Below are 22,758 nucleotides of genomic sequence, written 5' to 3'. Positions count from 1 at the left end.
GAAAATGTGTGGTCTATAATTTTCCAAGTTTAATTTTTATTTTTATTAATTCAATCGAAAAAGATAAAAAAAAACTCCAAATTAGGGTTTTGGATGAAAATGTCAATATAGTGTTCCAAAAATATCAACTCAATGCTTTGAGAATGTGACTCATGCTAAACTTGCAATCAAAATGTCACCCACAAGTGTATGGGGGTATGTAGCACGTGGCAAGTTAAAATTATCGATCCTCGAAGACTAAGTGCCGGCTTGAGTACTACGATGCAATTTAGAACACTATCTAGACTATTAGAAGGGGTTTTTTGGTTTTTCTACACTAAGATCAAAGAACAAGTAAGAAAGTAAGAGCAAAAGAAAATTAAGACAAGAAAAAGGATAGTTTTCACTCAAGTTGGAAAGATAGGGATATTGATCCGTTGGTATGGATCACGGGTGTTCACCTAGGGATCATGCTCATCTAAATGGTCTTGTGTGGCTAGGAAGGTCGGGTTAATTGGTTAGACCCCCTCTCGGGTGCACCTAACACGTTGATCGGCCTCTAAGGTCGGAGTCTCCTCCCTACACTTCGAAACCAACTCCTACAGCCTACGGACCCAAGCCCTCTCTCTAGCTATGTCTCTCTCGAGCACATACAACGCACGGAGTTGTTGGTCATTTAACTATCTAATTAAGCATCTTTCAACGACAATAATTAGAATAAGACATATCAAACTGGTAGCTAATCAATTGGATAATGAAAAAGCACAACAACCAACAAAACCACCACATAAGACATAGATAAGCATAAATCAAGATTTAGCCCATGAATTCCATACAAACTTCACCAATATCCCTAATAAGAACTTAGCTACTCATAATGGAAGCTAAGACAAAAGAAAATACAAAAACTTCAAAGGAAAACATAGTAAGAAAAGGTAATAGAACTCCCTAATGTAGACTTGATGTTGGGGAGGATCTTTCTTCTTCAATCTCTTGAAGATGGAAGCCTCCTTGCCTTCAATGACTTGTATCTCTCGATTTTTTCTCTCAATTTGTCGTGGGGAAGGTTAGGGTTCGAAAATGAAGAAGAACCCCCTTTATACTTGGAGAGAAAAAGGGCAAAAACGGATACTGCGTAAAAACGCCCGATCGGGCGTTAGGCAATAGGTAAAAACGCCCGATCGGGCAACACGGAATTGTCACGCTGCCTGCCAAAACGCCCGGTCGGATTTTTTCTCGGACGGGAAACGCCCGACCGGGTTTTCTCTCTGGAATCCAATGCTCTTCAAAACACCCGATCGGGTTTTTTGTCGGATGCGAAAAGCCCGATCGGATTTTCTCTCTGGACTTCAATGCTGCGTCAAAACGCCCGATCGGGCGTTTCTTCGGATGAAAAACGCCCGATCGGGCGAAGTCTCTGGAATCATCCATTTGCTCCATTTTGCTCCGTTTTAACCTGTTTTTACTTCAAAACTCCAACAAACTCATTATTTCATCTAATTAACGACTATATGGGTGAAAACCTATTATAAACACCTTAATTCAATAAAAACATGGGTTAAACACCTCTAAAACCATACGAAACTATGAGTTTGTCAGAATGTCAACACAATGCTTTATGAATGTTAACTCATTGCTTATATTGACATTCTACATGTATTATATTGACATCTTTTATATAGTATGTTGACATTTCTGCTTGTACGAGAAAATTAAAAAAATTAAAATTGTTTTTTTCAAATTTTGACGTCGGAACATATGCATGTATGATATCGTTGGAATCCTTATGAAATTATCTTTAATTTGATATATGTTATATAACTAAACATGTAGTTGATTGACATTAATACCCCTATTGATATTTTGTGGAATTAATCCAATGGTCTTATTGACGTTTTTTGTTGATCGTATTGACATTTAGGGATTAATAATCTAAGCCCTTAATTTGAATATCTAATGGTTATTATTTAGTTGTAGTTAGCAATTAAGTTATGAGTTAGTAATATAACACTCCCCTAATAATGTATATGTATCTCAAATAATCACAATATATCAACTTAAGTTTACTATTTTTTCATTTTGCATTTATATATGAAATAAATTAAAAATAAAAAAGTTAATAAACTAAATCATAATTAATCATATTAATACTATAGGCATGAAACTAAAAATATTTATATAAATTTATTTTACCTTACACAATATAAAAAATACTTATATAAATTAGTCTTACACGATATGAATAGATAAATAAAAAAAGGAAATTTAATATTATTATTATTATTATTATTATTATTATTATTATGTATTAATAGTTTAAATTGTAAATTGAAAAGTTTTTAAATTTCAAAATTTTATTCTATTTATAACAATTAGATATCTTATATAGTATAATTTCTATATTCTACTACTTCCATTTGTCAACTTTTAATTAGAGGGACACACCACGTCATCATGCCACGTGGTGTGTCCGAAGCACTGAATATTTTCTCCATATAATTAGGCCAACAAAAATATGGAGAACCATTTTCAGTTTTTCGATCATGAAATTCTATATTATATAACGAAAGTGCAACATCAAATTTTAATTCCATAAAGAGTAAATTTTTTATTTACTTTCATTTTTAATTAATTTCACTCTAAATAACATAAACATCATTGCAAATTAATAAAGAAGCATGATTCCTAGTTCCATTGGCGAATCCGGTCTTGGGGTGCGATAAATAGTTATAACGATTTAGAGTTTCAAAATTTGACCGATGTTTTAATCATTTTAAATCTTTTTTCGATAATAAACTTCATTATATATAAAAATTAGAATATTTATGATATTATATGAATGATTTATTTGAAGTTTAGCAACAACATATATTATTTTTATGGAGAGCATATTTTCAATTATCTAACTAAAATTTAGTCACTTTTCAAAATAGAAAAAATAAAAGTTTGAAAACATTAGAAAGAGTAAAATATTTAAAAATGCATTAAAATAAATTAAATTTTTTTGCCAAAGATGAGAAATAATAAAGATAAAATAGATGAATGATAATGATAAGAGAATCAAACAATGTTTATAAGAGAAAATTAAATCAATTAATTAGAAGTTTTTCAGTGTACAATAACAAAAAAATAAACAAAATTAAATACATTCAAAACATTAAAATACTTTTCAAGACAAAAGATAGAAAATTTAATTTATTAGCAAAAATATCATACTCCTTTCGTCCCCAAAAAATATGCACTTTGGGTTTGACTTGAGTTTTAATATAAAATCGGTAAAGTAAGAGAGAGGTAGAGAAAAAAAGTAATTAAAGTATTGTTAGTGGTAAATGGGGCCCACCTCTTAGAGAGAAAAGAATTTCCAAAATTAAAAAGTTTATATTTTTGTGGGACAAACTAAAAAGAAAAGAGTGCATATTCTTGTGGGACGAAAGGAATATGTTATAACACAGAGAGAGAAAAATAAAATAAACACATACAAAATAACTTTGATAGAAATTGTGTTAAAAGTGAATTAAGTGAAAAAAGAATAAAGTAGGAAAAGAAAAAAAATGTAGATAAATGAAGAGAGAATAAAGTAAAAGGATTAAAGTAAGAGAGAAGAAAAATTGGTGCTTTTTGCCAAAATAGGAAATGGCTCAGCTATAGTTGGACAACCAAAAATGGATTACGACTCAGCTACAGAGGGACGAGGTAGTGTAAAAGAGAAAAAGAACGCTGAATAAGATAAGAAATGAAAGTGTCGTCCACATTATTCAAACCCGAGTCTGCTGGATGGCAAGGCGACATGTTTACCATTGCACCACTACTAGCATTTTGTTTTGGGGGTACCCTCTGCTCGTACCGCTTTGTTCTCACTTAAATCCGCCATTGCCTAGTTATCAGGAAATAGTGATTTTTTACTTGGTTTCATCCAACTTATCAGGGTGGGTGGCCGTAGGTTGGACGCATAAATTTATTGTGTATGTTTATAGATAAATCGCAAAATACTTAAAAAATGTAGACTGAACCAAAACGTACGAGAGTACGTCATCTCAACTAGAATAATAGCAGTCCAAACCTCATGAAATCGTACGTCACAGAGATAGCAGAATACAAACACGCATCTATCATCTAATCAAACAATTAAATGTTCATCATCCGAGAGTACAAACACTTGCATTGCATCTGATAAAAAGAGCCAAAGATTCTTCAAGGCACCTTGCCTCACATACATTATTCATGAAGTAATCATCATGTACTGATGTCTGCAATAAGATGGGATACAACAATTAATACAGTTGGCTTCGACAGAGGTCGAGAAAAATATTAGTAGATTCTTATTCTAGGAGTATTAAATTAGAACAAAGCGTTATTATAATACTATAAAAAAGATATCATTTCATTTATGTGTACGACTACATAATCAGTAAGAAAGCATTATTTTACATGTACGAAGTCTATTAATCGTGACTAGTCATCTTTATTATACTCGTGTAGCATATAAAAGATCGAAATTATTGAAAATATTCACTTTCTAAAAAAAGAGACCACTTTTATCAGTTCTCACTAGCTGACTATCAACAACACGAAATTAATGGGATCGGGTCAAACTTTACACATAATTAGTGGATTTTGGTCAAGTTTTATTCTGATTGATCGATCTATCTAGCTAGGATAGACTAAAAGTGAAAATAAATTTTATAAACTATCAAAATTAAGGTCAATTGTGATCCATTAGATAAAAAATAGATTGTGAAGATTTAATTATTTCATGTTCATTATCTGCAGGGAATTGGGGGGGATCAAAATACACGCACTTATTTTGGCATTATATACATTGTACTTGGGTCATTAAATCACTGCAAGATGAGCTTTAAGATAAAGATAGCTTTTTATGTTAGAGTGTCTAACATGGGCCTCATCTTATGTGCCAAACAGTCAAATAAGCTCATATAACTGATATATCTTGGCCTAAGTATTTTGACAAAATTTGGAAGTGAGGAATGCTTAGCATGTAAATTACCTATGCATTTGAAATTCAAATGAATAATAACGCACCTTTAGTGGGCAGAAGCGAGGCGCAGTCCTCAGTCGCCCGGCTCTTATTAGCATAATTATAATTATAATCATAATTGTCCAAGGCCTGTAGTTTAGGATTGGTGGGTCCTACTAGTTCAGGATGGATCTTTCTTGTCAACATTCTCCGCATCAGCTGCCATTCAATATTAATCAGATGTTACTTATGTCTACGTCCTACCAAATCCTGTAATTTGTGTTGTCGATATATAATAAATTTGAATAATAAAAAAGAAAAAAGAAAAACTGACTTTGTTGAGTTTGTGGATGGGGCGAGCAGTGCGGCCAAAGGAGGGCGCGTGCTTCCGACTCGACTTCTGTGTGAGTAAATGGTGGGACTTGCTCTCGGCAATGGCGCATTCATCCTCATCGCAATCCGCAACGAACAAATCTGCCAGAGTGGTTCTCTCCTTCTTCTTCATCATTACGTATTCAAACCCAAACTCAAGCTCACCATCCTCCTCTTCCTCCTCCACATTTTCCGTTAATTCCTCTGCCAGGACCAGCGAATTGCGATCTATGAGGGAGGACGAATCATCGACCTCATCATCACAATCACCACCATCATCATCATCGACATCCTCGGAAAAGTAAGCTTCAGTAAGATGTTGATTTTGATGCTTCAAAGGATCGTAGCCGAATGTTCCAATGGCAAGAATCCCACCTCTCCAGCTCTCCAAAACGACGTCGCATTCGTTTTCCCCCACAAATTGCTGCTCATCCGTAGTGGCAATGTCGCTGTCTTTCTTCACATTTTCCGCTGCATGCCCAAATTAATTCATTCCAATAAAAGAAAAAGAAGAAGAAACGACTATTTTTCAATTAATTAAAAAAGGAGGGAGTAATTATGATGATCACCTTTGTTATTGAACCTTCTGTGAACCCAGTTGAAGATCTACAAATAGACAAACAAAAAGGTGATAAAAAGATTGTAAAAAACATGATCGACGTTAAAATTGACTGAGAAACTTGCCTTCATTTTTCTTGTTGGCAATGATAGTGGAACTTGGTAGTGGAGTGTCAATACTCGATAGGAATAGGAATAGGGCGATATCTAATTAGCTGCCACGTGTCTCTCGGTGGGTCCTCCGCTTGGAATTCTCTCATTGGCTGCTCTATCTGGCTCTTTCGATTGTCTCCCCATTCCTTATTCGCTAATTTCAATTCCCATGACTAATTTTTTGTACTACAATTAATTTTAGAATAGAATTGCTTAATTCATTCCTTCTCTCTCTAAGAAATGTTTAATTCAATTTCATTAGGTTTTGGCTTTCCTAAATCAGTTTTGTATAGCTCATCAGTTGGTCGCATTCTATTTTTTTCCATATAAATTTCATTCACTGCTCTAGAGAAATAGCCATTTTCGCCGCACATTGCAGCATCAAATCACTTACTCAAATCGGTGTTGATTCGAGATATTAATTTTGGGATTTAGCTGATCATGTCGAGGGGATTCCGAGCATGGTCTCAATTCAAGTGACGGACAATCCAATTAGTTACGGTGATGTCTTAGGAAAGAAGGAGTGTGATGTTTCTTAAAATGATCAAGTTGATTTGTTACAACAATAGTAGTGTAACTGTATAAGTGTAATTTGCAATTTTGTATACGTACGTACATACAATTGCAAAAGTTCAAATGTATGTGTACAAAAAAAATTCAATATATACTTAATGTATTTATTTACTCTAGCTAGATGAATTTGGGTTATGTATATCGATCTATATTTATTGATTGCTCGATTTAGTATATGGTAGTAGTACATTTGTAGAAAGAAAACAATAACATGAGACATGAAATCCAGGTCTGGATTGGCCATGTATATATGGAATGTGCTGTGTCACAGCATATATATGATGTTGTGAAGAGGTTGCTTTGGATTCTTACATGAGAGGATATGTGGACTGCGATAGGTCAGAGAAATTCAACTTTTTTGTGTATTATAATGGTGTGTTTATATGTATAAAATCTCAAGACAATACTTACTTTTCAGCTACCTAATTACATAATCGTGTTTGCAGTTGCTACAACATACGTTACATATCTGTACATCATGATTAACTGTTTGTGGAATCGAACAGCTTGAGTTAAATATTAATCCACCCATTTCATGCCTTGTGCAAATCACGTGGACTTAATTAGCCTCTAAGTTTAATTTTATTGTATGTTTCAATTGTGAAATACTATAATCTTCCACTATTTATTCATATTGAAATATCATGTGCATGCGGACAATTAAGTATTTATAATCAATTGAAATATCGTATACTATATATAATGTGTTTCCATGATAAAATAAGGAACCAACAAACTTTAGAGCTTGTACTTGCTATTAATCATTTAAATGTGTCTTCTACCTTATTATAGGCTTTATAAATATATAAAGGGCTTGGGTCGAAAAAGATATAAAAAGTCAAGCTTGATTAGAATCATTGGATCAATTGATTGTACTTTTAAGGATACAATTCACGAATGCAAAAATATACTATTTAAAAGGTCAACTATCTCACAAAAATGAAATGTTTCGGATGCCCATGAATAGTAAATACTATTCCCTCCATCCTGGATAATTCGTCATAGTTCATTTCGGTCCGTTCCACATAATTTGTCTCACTTCACTTTTACTATTTTTGGTAATGGACTCCATATTCCACTGACCCATTTCTACTCACATTTTATTATAAAACTAATATATAAAGGTAGGACCCACATTTCACTAACCTTTTCAACCCATTTTTCATTACAATTCTTAAAACTCATGCCCGGTCAAAATGACTCGAATTATCCGGGACGGATGGAGTATATAAGATTACTTGAGCACTTGGAATTGGAAAAAAAAGTAGTATGCCATTTTAGTGGGTCGTGAAACCTTTTATTTGCCTGCAATTGCGCCTTTTTAATTTTCAGATTGGTTGGCTAGGCTGTACTGCAATTCAAGATATCCCATTATGAATAAATTAAAGCAATTATTTGTTGGACTAGTGGATGAAAATAAACCCTATTTCATTTAATTGTGTGGAAAGTAAGAGTAGGGTTGCATATTTTCTTGGCCAAGTAACTCAAATAACGGTCCAACTTTTTGAAGCTTAATGAAATCTTGGATTTTGGGTTGAGCCACATTCTGCATGTCATAATGAAATTTTAATTATGATTGATTAATTTAATTTGAATTCCTAACTTGTTATTGTGTCCAGTATGATTGAAGGATGGAGAAGAAAAAAAAGTACTACGTACTCCTTGTTACTATATCATACTCCAGTATGCTTGTTGCAAACGTGTTTATATTGTCGCATCAAATTTGGAGGTGTTTGCTGGAGTATTACTTTTTTACTTTAGCGTTGTAACTTTAATCATTACAACTATAAGAAAAACATATAATTTCAATAGATGCATCCCAATAGGTACTATATATGCTAAAAGAAATAATACTCTCAATATTTATGTTGGGAGAACATGTAAGTAGTGTGAGAAGCATGCAATCTAGCTGTTTCCATCTATTAATTCTATTAACTAGAAAATAAATAAAATTCAAAATATAACTTACTTAGTAGCATAGGCTCCTACTTGTATATATTAGTTTTAAATAAAATGTGAGCGGAATGAGTTGTTGGAAGGTGGGACCCTATTACCATTTTTGATAAAAGTAGACCGGGACTCCTATTCGCGGACGGACATTTAAAACGAGACTCTTATTCACGGATGGAGGGAGTGGTATTTTTTTATACTATAGTTTTATTGCGTTGAGTTATATCTATGGAAAAAAAATCAACGAATTTAATACTATATATTTCCTACTTTATTTTCGCGATTACTAATTTACTATGCTCTTCTATTCTACTCCACTTTGTTATCTACTTTATTCTATCGTATTTGATTCCCTTCTAATTTATTAACTTAATATCCAGTCCTTATTCTATGTTTGTAAAAAACCTCAACTAATTAACGTAGGAAGAAGAGAGTATATTTAAAATTGTGTACATATAAAGATTGTCTTATAAATTAAACACGTCATGTCATATAAAACCGCCTAAAATAAATACATGTAATACGAGTAAAATTGTTTATACACTTTTTAAGTGTTTTATGAACTCAATTTCATGAAAATTTGATATCGTGGAAGGTGGGTTGATAAAATATGGGACGGATGTGAATTGTCATCTTTAATAAATTTAACAGATGTTAATTATAAGGGATATAGAGATATAATAAAATACAAACTCTAAATATTGTACAAACTTCAAACTATAATTAGACAGTTAGAAAATATCAACAGATGACAAAATAGCAGCAATAAAAAATGTCAATAAGGTGTCAACGGTTAATGTCGGTTTAAACTGAAAAAAAAAGGCTGTGTTGAAACTTTGTTGATATTTTTTATCCGGTTAATATTTTTAAAAGGTCTAGATAATAGTTTAGAGTTTGTACGAGGTATACCATTTGCATTTTATCACTATCCAAGGTATATAAATATTAAATATGCTGGGGGGCTATAGAATAAGCTTTTATTTTCTTATTCCCAAATTTCTGATGGGATTGGTAGTTACTGTACTGATCTTTCTATAATAAAATTCCATCTGCTAGCTTCATGGACTAAGTTTTTACTACTCCATCTGTTTTCCAATTTTTTTATCTATTTTTGTCATTTTCGTCCGTCCTCATTTTATTGTCCACTTTTACTTTTTTTTTTTACCATAAATGATAAGTGGATCCCATATTGCACTAATTCATTTTACTCACATTTTATTATACAACTAATATATAAAAATAGAACCTACATTTCACTAATTTTTCAACTCACTTTCTTTATAGTATTTCGTAAAAGATGTGCCCAACATAAAGTGGACTAAAAATGAGGGCGGAGGGATTAACAATTTCCGTTTCCAATACAAGCGTAGATGGTATTTTTCTTTGTTAGCATTGAAATGAGCTTTGGAGCCATACTAATAATGCATGTATTTGTTTATCTCTAAAAAAATTCGTTCTAATTTGGCTAGAGGGCGAGTTCGCTATATTATGCCTGTGCCGACTAGTCTGCAAAGTGGTGTAGGCACATAAGAACAAGGGTTACAAGTTGTACCCAAAAACAAAGCCTGGTAATACATATTGAAGTTTTTTTCGTATATAATGGTATATTGGCGCAGTGGTAAACTACTTCTCTTTCATAGCATAGATCATGGTATTTGATTTTTCTCGGTGCATTTATTTTTTGTCTTTTGATTCTAATTGAGATAACAAATCAAATAAAATATATTAAAAAAAAAATCCGTTGAATTTTAAAGCTTTAAGTTATTGTTATTATTTGACATATCCCAAAATCAAATATGCTGGATATGCCATTGAATCTGTGCCGCGTGCATGGAAATCAATTTTTAGGTTAAACAATGTAGCGATTTTTGGTATTTATTTTTTACTTTAGTTAACGGATCGATAAAAAACCACATGGTCACTTGTTTTAGATTAGAATTGGTCGATTAATTGAACCGTGCTTCACATATACTTAGTTCATTGATCCCAATTAGACAATTTGATGTACATTCACAAGCAAGATATGATTAGGGGAGTAAGAACCGAAGGGTGCCTAGTGAATGTTAATTATGTGTTGCGTTGATTGATCATGGATCGAACATGGGTTATTACAAGCTTTTAGGAGATAGTGTTAATTAAGACATAACATAATATTATTGCACACGGTCAACACTCAACACTATCTGACTAGTGTTTCTTTGGATTCTCCAATTACTAAACTTGTAAGTGGTGGTTTGGTAGGTCATGCTTTCATCTCCACAACTGTCTGCAACTATATGACTTTTTCCCAGATGCTTTTGCATGAGAGAGTGATACTACATGTTTCTCCATGTCCCAAATTTCCATCTTCTGAGGCCAGATTTTGCAGAGAATCTCCGTGCTTTCATATAAGCCTCATAACTCCATTCAATAATGTAACACTACAATTTGTTAAAAGATTATATTTTTGTGTCCCCTTTATTGAATCAATTATTGAAAGACGGATTCTAATAAGTTTGCTTGTGGCAGGTAACCGGCAACTTATCCCTAACTATGCATTCAATAAGTATATCAATAGCTGTATGGCATTGGCATAGATATTTATACGTATAATCGTATATAAATACCGGGACTATATATATTTTGATTTCTAATTTGACAATACTAGAGAATTAAAAAGATAAAATAAAAAAGCAAATTAGTTAAGAGCATCCACAATAGCGGACGAACACGCCCTAGCCATTAGCCGATCGCTCGTCCGCTATTGTGCGGCGCCGATCGGCGAGCGATCGGCTAACCACATTTTGTATTTTATTTTATTTCAACTCTATATATACGTCTCGTTGCACTTCATTTCATTCGCACCACTTGCGTTAACGAGTTTTTCTTCCTCCTCTCTTCATTTTTCATCTGTGGATAAAAAATAGCTAATGATGGTACGACCACTACCTCTGTGAGAATGGGGATACCCTGGGGGGACGCCGAAAGGGTCCAAGCAATTGTTGATATGCGCTAACAAGAAGCACATATTTGACTTTAGCATGATATAATTGAAGAGTTATGGACTCGTAAGATTGCACGCTGATATCTAATGTAATTTGTTTGAATCGTTGTTTGTTTTATTTTGTAATTTTACTAGTCTTTTTGTAATTGTACTAGGTTAATTTTTATTATTTAATGAAATTATTATTGCACTTTCTCCATATTCATGTCCAATTTTAATTTCGTATTTGTGAATTTGTTTGATTGGCTAGAGCATCGGCTAGTCCTAGTGCTAGCCTATTACTGGGCTGTGGGAAGTCCTGATGATGTGGCAGACTGTGGGAAGTCCTTGATGATGTGGCAGGAGGTGTTTTTGGCTAGTCCGTGCTATTGTTGATGCTCTAAGCGGGATTATTGAGAGGAAAACAACTTCTTGTTTTCAAAATTTCAATTTTGTTCTTATTCGGTAGTATATTAGTATAATTAAATATTAAATATTAGTATCAGTTGGAAGATGGAACTTTGTCAGAAACTTTGTCAGTTGAAATATACAATTAGAGCATTCCCATCCGTGCTCTTAGCTAAGAGCATGGAAGTGGGCCCGGACCCACTTTTACTCCTTGTCCTTAGCTAAGAGCACAACACCCACATCCATGCTCTTAGCTAAGGACAAGCTCAAGGGTCCCACCATTCTATTATTTAATTTAAATAAAAACATTTCCACAATATTAAAATGCATTAAAAATACCCGGAATACTATTAAAAATTAAAAAATAATTAAAAATTACATAATTAAAATCCTAAAAATTAAAAATTACATAATAAAAATCCTAAAAATTAAAAATGACATAATTAAAATCCATAAAGTTAAAAAGACCCACTACTCATTGCCGAATTTCGCCTAAATGTGATTGATTAGATCTTTTTGTAGCTCAGTATGGGCTCTTGTATTGCACATTGTGTGTCTTCTTTCGATCCTCTCGTTCACCGTCGTATGCACACCTCGGCGTGGGGGAGACCTCGCGGTTGAGCTTCCGGTTTTATCCTCATCGTAAAAGTTAGCCGCCCTCGGTCCTTCGTCAGCTATAATCATGTTGTGATAATATACGTGTACATGATGTCGGCGATATTCTTAACGTACTAAAGCCAAGAAGGGGACTTCACAATGTTGAATCGGCCTTGAAGGACCCCAAAAGCTCTTTCGACGTCTTTCCGAGCAGACTCTTGACGCTGCTAAAAAAGAATCCGTCTCGGCTCTTGTGGATTGCTGAACGACTTCACGAAAGTCGACCACCTTGGGTAGATACCATCGGCGAGATAGTAACCCATGTGGTATGCATTTCCGTTGACGGTGAAGTCGATCGCCGGTGCTACACCATTCAAAACATCATGGAATAGTGGTGAAGAATATAGCATGTTCAAGTCGTTGTTGGATCCGGCAACACCGAAATATGCATGCCAAATCCATAGGCGGTAGTTGGCGACCGCTTCAAGGATAAGCGTTGGGCCGCCGCCTTTGTGGCCGCTTAAGTATTGCCTAGCATACCGGGAAAACCGTGGACTGTTGTTTTGTGAAGATGAAGCAACCGTTGACAAACGTCGGTGGTGGATGCCCAAAGGAATTCCTCGACAAAAGCAGAATGAACGCCGTCGCAAAAACTCTTGAGGCATAAGATTCCAGTTGACTCACCGACATGCAAATACTCGTCGAAGAGGTCAGCCGTTTACCCAGTAGCAAGTTGTCGGATGGCACAAGTACACTTTTGCAACGCCGAGAGACTTTGCCGACCGGTTGCGTCTGCACCTTCTTGAAAGTATTCAACACGGGTGGATGAAGAGCGTAGAAGAGTGAGTGTGTGTTTTGTGTGTATATTCAAACTTCTCAGATCCAGAGAATCCACTAGATCACAGGGTCAAGCAACTCAGAGAATCCTCGAAATTACCTGTCGTTGGGCACACAATAACTTCCTGCTTTTCAATACCCTCAACCCGTTATGCTAAAAAGATTAGTACATGGAAGCAGGGATCGAACCCCACAGAGATGGATGCGTAAGCAAACATGCAAAAAGACTTGGACACTGTTTTTGGCTGCTGCCACGCATTTTTGGGGTTAAGATTTTACTACTAGACTTGGGAATCAAAATGTTCTATCCTAACAGCTAGATCTAGGCAGAAATGACAGGACATGCATGACGAAGAACAAACGTACTCAAATTCTCCCAGCTAAAACAATTACCAGACCAAGCGAATAACTTCCTGAACTAGCCTAGACAGAGGAAAAACAGAGCGTGGGGACCATTTCCCAAAATAGCACGGTACGTATGAAAAGCTGCAGATTAACTAACTAAAGGCTTAACTAACAGTGACTTCATCTTCTCAAAAAACTTGATCACGAAATTCAGAGGAAAAGCAGAGCAAAACACAGATCGAAACAGAGCAAACGAAATTAAACTGATCAGTGCGATCAACTACTGAACCTAAAGCAGATCTAATATTGCTAGATGAGGTAAACGAGAAAACAGAAATTAAACATCAAACCATGCAAATGTGAACAGATCCAAACACTGGATGCTTCTTCCACTACGGATCCAAGCCATCCAAAACATACCAAAGCAAATTCCATCTCCGATCACATAGATTTAACCAGATTCAGCCGATCAACTACAATCTCCATACAATTCAACTCCAAACTCAGATCAATCACCAAAAAGCATCAAAAGTAAACAGAAAATGCAGCAATAACATAAAACGAAACCAAAGCAACAGATTTCATAACACGGTAGTGCAATATCTGACAGAAACTTAGCAAAATACGGCCGAGCTTCGAACAGTGAAGTCTCGGGAAATTCAGAAACATAAACTGAAAACAGGAAATAGATTGTATCTTCGCCTCCCGTGGAGACGGTGTTACACAACTACCGACGAACTTTGAACCGAAAACCCCTAAATTGAATTCCCCAAGTGTATGTGTGTAGAGAGTGAGAAAGCTAAGCTAAGAGCTAAAGGATGATTATGATGATGATCATGTAAGTCGCGTGCTCTTATTTATAAGGGATGGAGCTTCTATATTCTTCCTTGTGCTTCCCATTCTACCCTTATCCAGAATGTTCCTCCGTCTAGTGAATTTCTTCCCTTTTCTGCTTACTTCTTCTGCCAGCTTCCTTCTCCAAGCAATATCATCTTCTTCCTGGATCTGGCCTTTTCTTTACACACCTGGCTTACAAAACCTTGTCAGACCCGGGAAATTATAGAGTTTAACCCCATAACCAATGCATGAAATTAGCCTTATCAGTGGACAATGTGTTGACAATACGCATAAACAACCGTTTTGAGCACCGTTGCGGATGCTCGTAGGTTTTGTAAACACTTTACATAAGACTTCGTAGAGTCGATGGTCTTGAGTAATAGTAGGTTGGCGAGTTTGCATGCTAGTCTTCTAAGCCCAATTAATATAAGGAACTTTAAATTTTATGGGCTATTTCAATAAAGATATTTAAAAATTTTATGGGCAATTGTGGTAAAAGCATATCAAAGTAAAGAATTAGGCTGGAAACTTTGTTTCTATTATTGATAAACATATGTCCAAATGTAATATATGATACGCTCGGATTTTGCACGATTTTAAGGCTATTATTTGGTTTGTTTTTAATGTCAAAGTTGCATTACATGTCCATTATTTGCATATTTTATACATTTTGGTATTTTGACATGTTTTGTGAGAAATGTGCATATTTGAGCCTAAAAAGAGAGTAAAAACACGAAGTAGGAAATCTGGAGCTTCAGGTGGTGTCCGGCGACCGCCGCAACACTTACGACAACTGTCGGACAGGCCCCAGCGACTACGGAGCTCACAGACCGCCGGGAAGTGCGTGGAGACCACCACAAAAGATTCAGAAGCTTCTGATTAACGCGCGGCGACCGCCGGCCAAGGTGCGGCGGCCCGCCACAGAAACGCGGTGCATGACAGCTGTGTTCAAACTCAATTTTCCGGAGAGCCTGAAGTCTGATAACGGCGTTCTACATGTCATTCTCTTCGTCTTCGAAAGAGCTTCGTGTTGCTACCAAGATCACCTCAATCAGAGTCTTGTGGAGAAAGTTATGATCATTCTACAAAAGTAGCGCAAAGCTGTCAACTGCATTCTAGGCGGAAATTTAAAGAAGGAAATAAGATATTACTAGGGGTGAGCATTCGGGTTTCGGTTCATTTTTTTGTCAAACCCGAACCAAACCTAAAAAAATTGAATTTAGTTCAAAATCCAATCCGAACCGAACCGAAAAACTGAAAAACTGAAATCCAAAAAACCGAAAATCGAACTTCAAAAACCGAACAAAAACGAAAAAACCAAAATTTTCAAAAAAACCCGGAAAACCGAAAAAAATAGTATATATTAATATATATATATAATTTATTTTATTTTATATATACTAATAGAATATAAATATATATAATATAAAATTAATAGAATATATATAAAACATATTATATAAAATATATTAAAAGAATATATATTATATACTCTCTCCGTCCCAAAAAAGTTGAGTCGTATTCCTTTTTAGTCCGTCCCAACAAAGTTGAGTCATTTCCTTTTTTAACAAAAGACAAAACATCTAATCACTCTTTTTTTATTCCATCATTTACTTTACTCTCAATTATGTTTCCTACTTTTTTCATCTCTCTTATTTATTTAATATAAATTCTTAACCTCCTTGCCCAAAAGTTTTGTCTCAACTTTCATGGGACGGAGGGAGTATATGATATAATATATTAAATTTATAGCATAAATATATATAATATAATTCGTTTTTCGATTTTTCGGTTATTTTTTCCGCCCGAACCGAACCAAACCGAAAAATTAAAATTTTTTGTATTTGTAAAGCCGAACCGAACCGAAAAACTGAAAAAACCGAAGCTAATTTCAAAATTTCGGTTTGGTTCGGTTCGGATAATCGGTTTTCAGTTTTTTTGCTCACCCCTAGATATTACCTTGTGAAACCAAATTTTTTCTATCTACTATGGGGAACGAAAATTCCATCTTTCCTATTGCTTGGAGGAGACTTTTTACCAAATTTAAATCCTTCTCAAGCCTAATATACCTCATAACCTAATTCATAGAATTCACCCTTCCATAGCCCCCCAAATGGGAGCCTTCAAAGCTCCTCCTCCAACCCTAATTCTTCATCATCTTTTTGTAAATTAATTCCATAGCATAAATATGAGAGTTCTTCATTGTACAAGGGGTTGGAGAAAGAAGCAAGAGATCATCAAAGAGCTACAAGGATTCAACCTTTGGGTTTTATTTGCTTTAGCACTTATGTTCAATTTGTTTTCGCTTCAATCTATGTTTTTAGCTTATTCATTTACGTTTAACTAAATTCATAGGATTATTTGGATGTGTTAGTAACTTTTATTGGTTTATACAATTCCGTTTTGCTATTTAATATCCGTTTTGTTTTTACTTCGTTTCTTCCCTAAGTTAATCTCGACGCTTCACGTTTGAGTGACACATTCTGTGCTGATCTAATATAACTTGTTTTACAATCGTGAGAGGATTTTAGCGAGTTAGATCCACTTAGTAGACACTACAATTAGCTTCCCTTAAAACGGCACTGTTAATTGAGAGTGAGGACTTTTCAAGGGTCTTAGGAGCTTTTAAGAGTTACGGATCTAGGATTGACAACCCTAGTGTTAGTAATCTACGCTTGTGCCGCATGGGAAAAACTTATGTGACTCGTTCTATCGAAGTATAAACTGTGCTAGGGTGTTGTAGTTTGAATTTGTATAACCATAACTGTGAACGCACGAGGAATTCTCTTATCTCTCATACCTTATCTTTGTGATTTAATTGCAATTAGTTGTTTATCTTCCTGATTTACTTGTTTTATTTATTTAAACCTAAAATTTCTCTTGTTTCTCTAGATAGTATTTGACGCTTAGTATATGATAGCCAGTTGCAATTATATTCCTCGTGTTCGATATCCCGGTACCGACCTTTAGCTATACTAAATCTACCATACCATGTATACTTGCAGGTATATTTAGTTCTAATAAATAGTGAATCAATATACAACAACACTTTTATAATTCTAAGAATAACTACTTTTCCTAACTTCTATCCATAACTGGCATCCATAACTGACATTATCCTAATCTAGTAATAACCAATTCCTAACTTATCCAATATTTACAAAATAATTGAATCAACTTTCAACACTCCCCCTTGATTCAAACTCACATACTCCTAATTGAGATGTGAACAACTGATATTTAGCTTGCGGAAGCGATTTGGTGAAGATATTAGCGGCCTGCTCATTAGTACCACAAAACTTTAATTGAATCTTTCCATCTGCAACTAGCTTGCGTATGAAGTGGTGCTGCACATCTACGTGCTTCGTTCTTACATGAAAAGCCGGGTTTTTCGTCATTGCAATAGCAGATCTGTTGTCACAAAATATAAATGTAGGCTTCATTGTGATCAAGGGGAAAATCAGTAAGCAATTTTTGGAGCCACAAAGCATGCCGTGCTGCAGCTGTAGCTGTTGCATACTCGGCTTCAGAGGATGATAGTGCTATTGTGTCTTGCTTCTTTGAACTCCAAGTTACAGTCCCGGAACCAAGGCTGAATACATTTCCTGGTGTTCTCTTTCTATCGTCTAAGCACACTATCGGTATACCCAACCAATTTGAATTCTGACACTTTACTATACCATATTCCAAATTTTACATTACCTGCAACATAACGAAATATTCTTTGAGCTGCACCGAGATGCTGCTTGGTTGGATTAGCATATATCTTGACACTACACTTACAAAAGAAGCAATGTTAGGCCTTGTATGAGTAAGGTAGTTAAGTCCTCCAACTAGACTCATGTATATTGTACCATCAGCATGTTCGGTCCCATCAACGCGCTGCAACTTCTCGTTAACATTCATTGGTGTTTATGTAATTTCACAATTACTCATGTGAAATTTCTTCAAAAGGTCAATAGCATGCTTCTCTTGACACACAAAGATTCTATCCTTGCTTTGTTTCATCTCAAGTCCAAGAAATAAACTTATCAGACCCAAGTCTGTCATCTCAAACTCATTCATCATATTAGACTTGAAATCATCTACCAATGATTGAGATTAACCCATATAAATCATATCATTTACATATAGACAAACAACAAGGAAATATTTGTTACCTTGCCTCTTGAAGTAGAGAGTGAGCTCATTATCACTTGGGGCTTGTTTCAACCCATAAAGAGCTCTCCTTAGCTTGTAAACTTTGACTTCTTGGCCATAGATATAATACCTTTCAAGTTGAGAGACATCTCAACCTCCTCTTCTAGCTCACCATTGAGAAATGCAGATTTCACGTCGAATTGATATACATGTAATTGTAATTGAGCAGCCACAATAAGAACATTCTCACTGTTTCAAATCGAGCAACGGTAGAAAAGGCTCTTCATAATCTACACCATGTTGTTGTGAGTATCTCTTCACAACCAACCTTGCTATGTGCTTTGTGATATCAAGATGTATCGATTTTGATATAAACAAAACTCAGATAGAGCATTATGTAAGCATCTCCCAATAGCTTTATAAACCAGTTACTGTACATTTTTTTGAACTTTTAAATATATAAAGGATCACACTCACACGCCTCTGTATAAACTATTACTGTTATATAGTAGTACTATTAATCATCTTCTTCTCCAAACAGCAACGCCATTTTAGTTTTTTCTCTATGACTGCAAAATTTTCAGTTCAACACTTCAGCCCCTTCTTGATCTTTATTGTCCGACACTTTACTCCCAAGCATCATTATTTGGTGAAAGCTAAACATAGTTTTTCATGATTTTAAAAAATTTATAATCAGAAAATATAATAAAAAAGAGTTTTGGGTAGGGGCTTAAGCCCCTCCCCTTGTCTGACTGTGTCCGCCAGTGGTGGGGTTTACACTAGACCAAACAAGATAAAACAACACTTGAAAGAGATCGGTGATTTAGCCTTAGTTGTTCAACTCAATAGGCCAATGTTGATTATCCCTCGTGAATCATTGACCGTTGAAATCTATTTTGATTTATTTTATTCCTTAGTATAGTTTAAAAGTTATGTAGGTTGAAACTGTTTATAATATTTCTTAAGATAGTGGAAAAGGGAATTGGAATAACCACAAGAAGATGCTTTTGCTTAATGCTTGATCAACTTTCATCGGACTACTTTGTTGATCAACTTTCACCGGACTACTTCTTTTATTCTTCATTTATTTATTTTCTAAATGTCTTCTGACTTCAAATTGAGGTTGTTGGCATTATGGAAATTTCATTCAACCCCAAACTGCTTTTGCAATTTAATGTTTAGGTTCATGGTTATGACAATGGCGTGATCAATATATACATGGATAATGCATTGGTCACTGATCGTTTCCCTATTGTTGATATAATAAACATGTATTGTTTACTTATCATAAATACAATGATTACTAATATATGTTTACGTTTAATAACATTTATTGCTTAAATGTAGTTCCATAGTACAGAAAAAATCGTTTATTTTGGATATCAAAGTTTATGCATTTGATAAAGGGAGGAATATCAGTTTATCGCTTGAGGTTCCTCTTTTAGCTTTAGCTACCCTTCATTATATTTTTGTCTTTATTTATTTTTTTGTGATTGAATGGTTAGGACCTTCCCAACCTTCATTGATAAAACGACTAAATTGTTGTTAGCATTGTTGTGTCAGACATCCTTTACATTAACGGGAGGTCACTTTTGCAAAGGCCATTCAAGGATCGCTTTGAGGTTGTCATTTCGTGTTTGGTTATGCTTGTTTGTTTGTGTTTAGGGTTGATCAACTTTCACCGGACTACTTCGTTTATTTATTTTCTAAATGTCTCCCGACTTCTAATTCAGGTTGCTTGGCATTATGGAAATTTAATTCTAACTAAGTTTTAATTAAAATAATTTTAACTTTAATTAAAATAATTATTGATATTTAAAAATCTAAATTTTAAATTTAATTTTATAAAATTAAATCTGATATTTTGAAAATGAAACAAAATGAAGGATGGTTAAAAATGTGAAAAGATAAAATTGCCCAGCAGCCCAAAAGGGCATTTTCGGGAGAAAACAGTGCAAAATGACCGGTTTTAAAATAAACTCTTAGTTCAGAGACTAGTGAAGATATTTTTAAAGTCCAGGGACTATTGGCGAGATAAACTCATAGTTCAAGGACCATTTTTGTAGTGCACTCTATTTAAATAGTTGAAGTAGAGAGAGTAAAGTATGAGATAAAGAACAGTAGAGGTGTAAGGAGAGAATAAAGTATGTGGAGAATAAAGTAAAAGGGGGAATTTTTTATTTTTTTTTTGCTAAAAGGAAATGGCTCACTTAAAGTGGGACATCTCAAAAAGGAACATGACTTGTCTATCTAGTGACAAAAGGGAGTATAATTTAGCACTTGTTTGTAATGTTGCAATACACTCTAGAATTATGTAATGTTTAGTCTGTAACTTTTAATTAGTCAAACATAAGATTGGTTGTACATTTCGTGATGTGTTTCCTATTAATTTAGTAGTAGAACTTATGGTCACCGGTGAATTTGTTATACTCCCTCCGTCCCATAAAGATTGTCCCATTTTTCCATTTCCGTCTGTCCCACAAAGTTTGTCCCATTTCACTTTTACCATTTTTGGTAGTGGACCCCATATTCCACTAACTCATTCTTACTCACATTTTATTATAAAACTAATACTTTAAGGGGTCGTTTGTTTGGTATCATAGCCATAGATATGGCCTTCTATCTAGGTTCTATATAGTTTTTGTTTGGTACGATACAGTTATACGACGACCCGTGATAAACACCATGACCCGGAAAATTTAATGATAGCTAACTGATTTTCCTCTACAACTCTACCTAGGTTTTCGGCTGTGATAAGGATCTGTGCAACGAACCCATATTGTGGTTGAAGGCTCTGTTGTCTAAAATACCCCTCCTCTTTCCTCATATCTCATTCAATTTCATATTCAATTTGGGCGACCGCGGCGTCTCTGTTCGCCTACGAATCCGCCGGCGACGATTTTAGGTAATTCTCTACGATTGAATATAATTCACTCCGTTTTCTGCCGTTTAATTGAATGAATTCTTCAATTATAATGGATACAAATCTTGAAATCTACGCAGAGTGTTGGAATCATCTGGGAAGCTCGACTTTTTTGCGGATTATCGATTTTCCGGCGGTTATACATGGCTGGTGAAGAAGCTGCTCGTAAGGTACACCATTTTGCAATTCAAATTACGGATTCTAGATTGTAATTCGGTTACCATAATTGCTTCAGCCTGGGTTGATGTATTTGTGAAAATTGGTGTTAATTTGCTTCAATAACGCGCTTAAATTGCTTCAACAACGCGCTTAATTTTGGGATTAATTCATGTCTTTGTTCTATCATTTTGCGTTTACAGCTTGTTATTGGTTCTGGGTTGTAATTTTCTACGAAACTGGGCTTATGAATTAGATGTTAATTTATAGGATACTTAGCTATGGAGTTCAGTTCTATCTACCTCAGATTTGTGATTCGGGTGATGTTGTTGTTTATTGAATACCTTGTAATGTTTGCCTTGTGTTATTTTTGTGATTAATTTGATGGTCACCTACTTGTATTGCGGCACTTTACACATAATGTTGCTGTTGTAATCAAAGTTAGATGGTTATATGTTGTAAAGTGCACTGCTATTCCCCGTTCGGTTTGTTTTTGTGCTTCACTTTCTACCGTTGATTGATATTTTTTCACTAGCAATATGTTAACACTTGTACTTGTTCAGGGAGAACGTCGGGGTAATGAAATGACATCCTTGTTGCTTTTGTTGGAGGAGATAATAAGGAATCATCAAATTAACATGCTCCTCATATCTTTAATGATCACGCTTATTGGCCCGCAATCACGCAAGCGCAAGCGCCTAGATAGAATTAATCAATCATTCATGGTGAATTCATTCCCTACGCATGTAAGGCATTTAGATAGGCTTGTGCGTTTGACAGACAAGTCATGCGTGGATAATTTGAGGATGGATAGAAACACATTCGGTCGCCTATGTCGTATTCTCCGTGATAGTGTAGGATTAATTGATCAGAAATTCGTGACTGTTGAAGAGCAAGTTGCGATGTTCTTATGTGTTCTATCACACCACAAGAAATCTCGCATTGTTGGTTACAACTTTATACGTTCCTCTCAGACTGTTTCGAAATATATAC

The 22,758-nt window shown here is 34.8% G+C and overlaps 1 protein-coding gene across 1 annotated transcript; it reads right to left on the bottom strand.

Moving 5' to 3' along the window:
* Nucleotides 1-3,984: 3,984 nt before the first annotated feature.
* Nucleotides 3,985-6,098, bottom strand: LOC125202489 (protein TILLER ANGLE CONTROL 1-like). Its single transcript, XM_089064501.1, has 5 exons — nucleotides 6,011-6,098; nucleotides 5,896-5,932; nucleotides 5,289-5,797; nucleotides 5,020-5,173; nucleotides 3,985-4,226 (listed from the first exon to the last, which is right to left on the bottom strand). The coding sequence occupies exons 1-5, from the start codon at nucleotides 6,014-6,016 to the stop codon at nucleotides 4,213-4,215; spliced, it is 720 nt and encodes a 239-aa protein (XP_088920627.1). The 5' UTR covers nucleotides 6,017-6,098; the 3' UTR covers nucleotides 3,985-4,212.
* Between the last annotated feature and the right edge of the window lie 16,660 nt (nucleotides 6,099-22,758).

The sequence above is a fragment of the Salvia hispanica genome, chromosome 2 (genome assembly GCF_029641045.1).
Source record: "Salvia hispanica isolate PSC_SH4W2 chromosome 2, Shi_PSC_v1, whole genome shotgun sequence".
NCBI classification, from domain to species: Eukaryota; Viridiplantae; Streptophyta; class Magnoliopsida; order Lamiales; family Lamiaceae; genus Salvia; species Salvia hispanica.
Note: the sequence above shows the minus strand (reverse complement) of the source record. Positions and strands in the feature narration are given on the sequence as shown.

Bases quoted from the DNA above. Each gene is read 5' to 3' on its own strand.
- LOC125202489 (XM_089064501.1), bottom strand. The intron at 5,798-5,895 runs GTGATCATCATA...TTGGGCATGCAG, and splicing joins CAGAAGGTTCAATAACAAAG to CGGAAAATGTGAAGAAAGAC. The intron at 5,174-5,288 runs GTCAGTTTTTCT...ATTGAATGGCAG, and splicing joins CCATCCACAAACTCAACAAA to CTGATGCGGAGAATGTTGAC.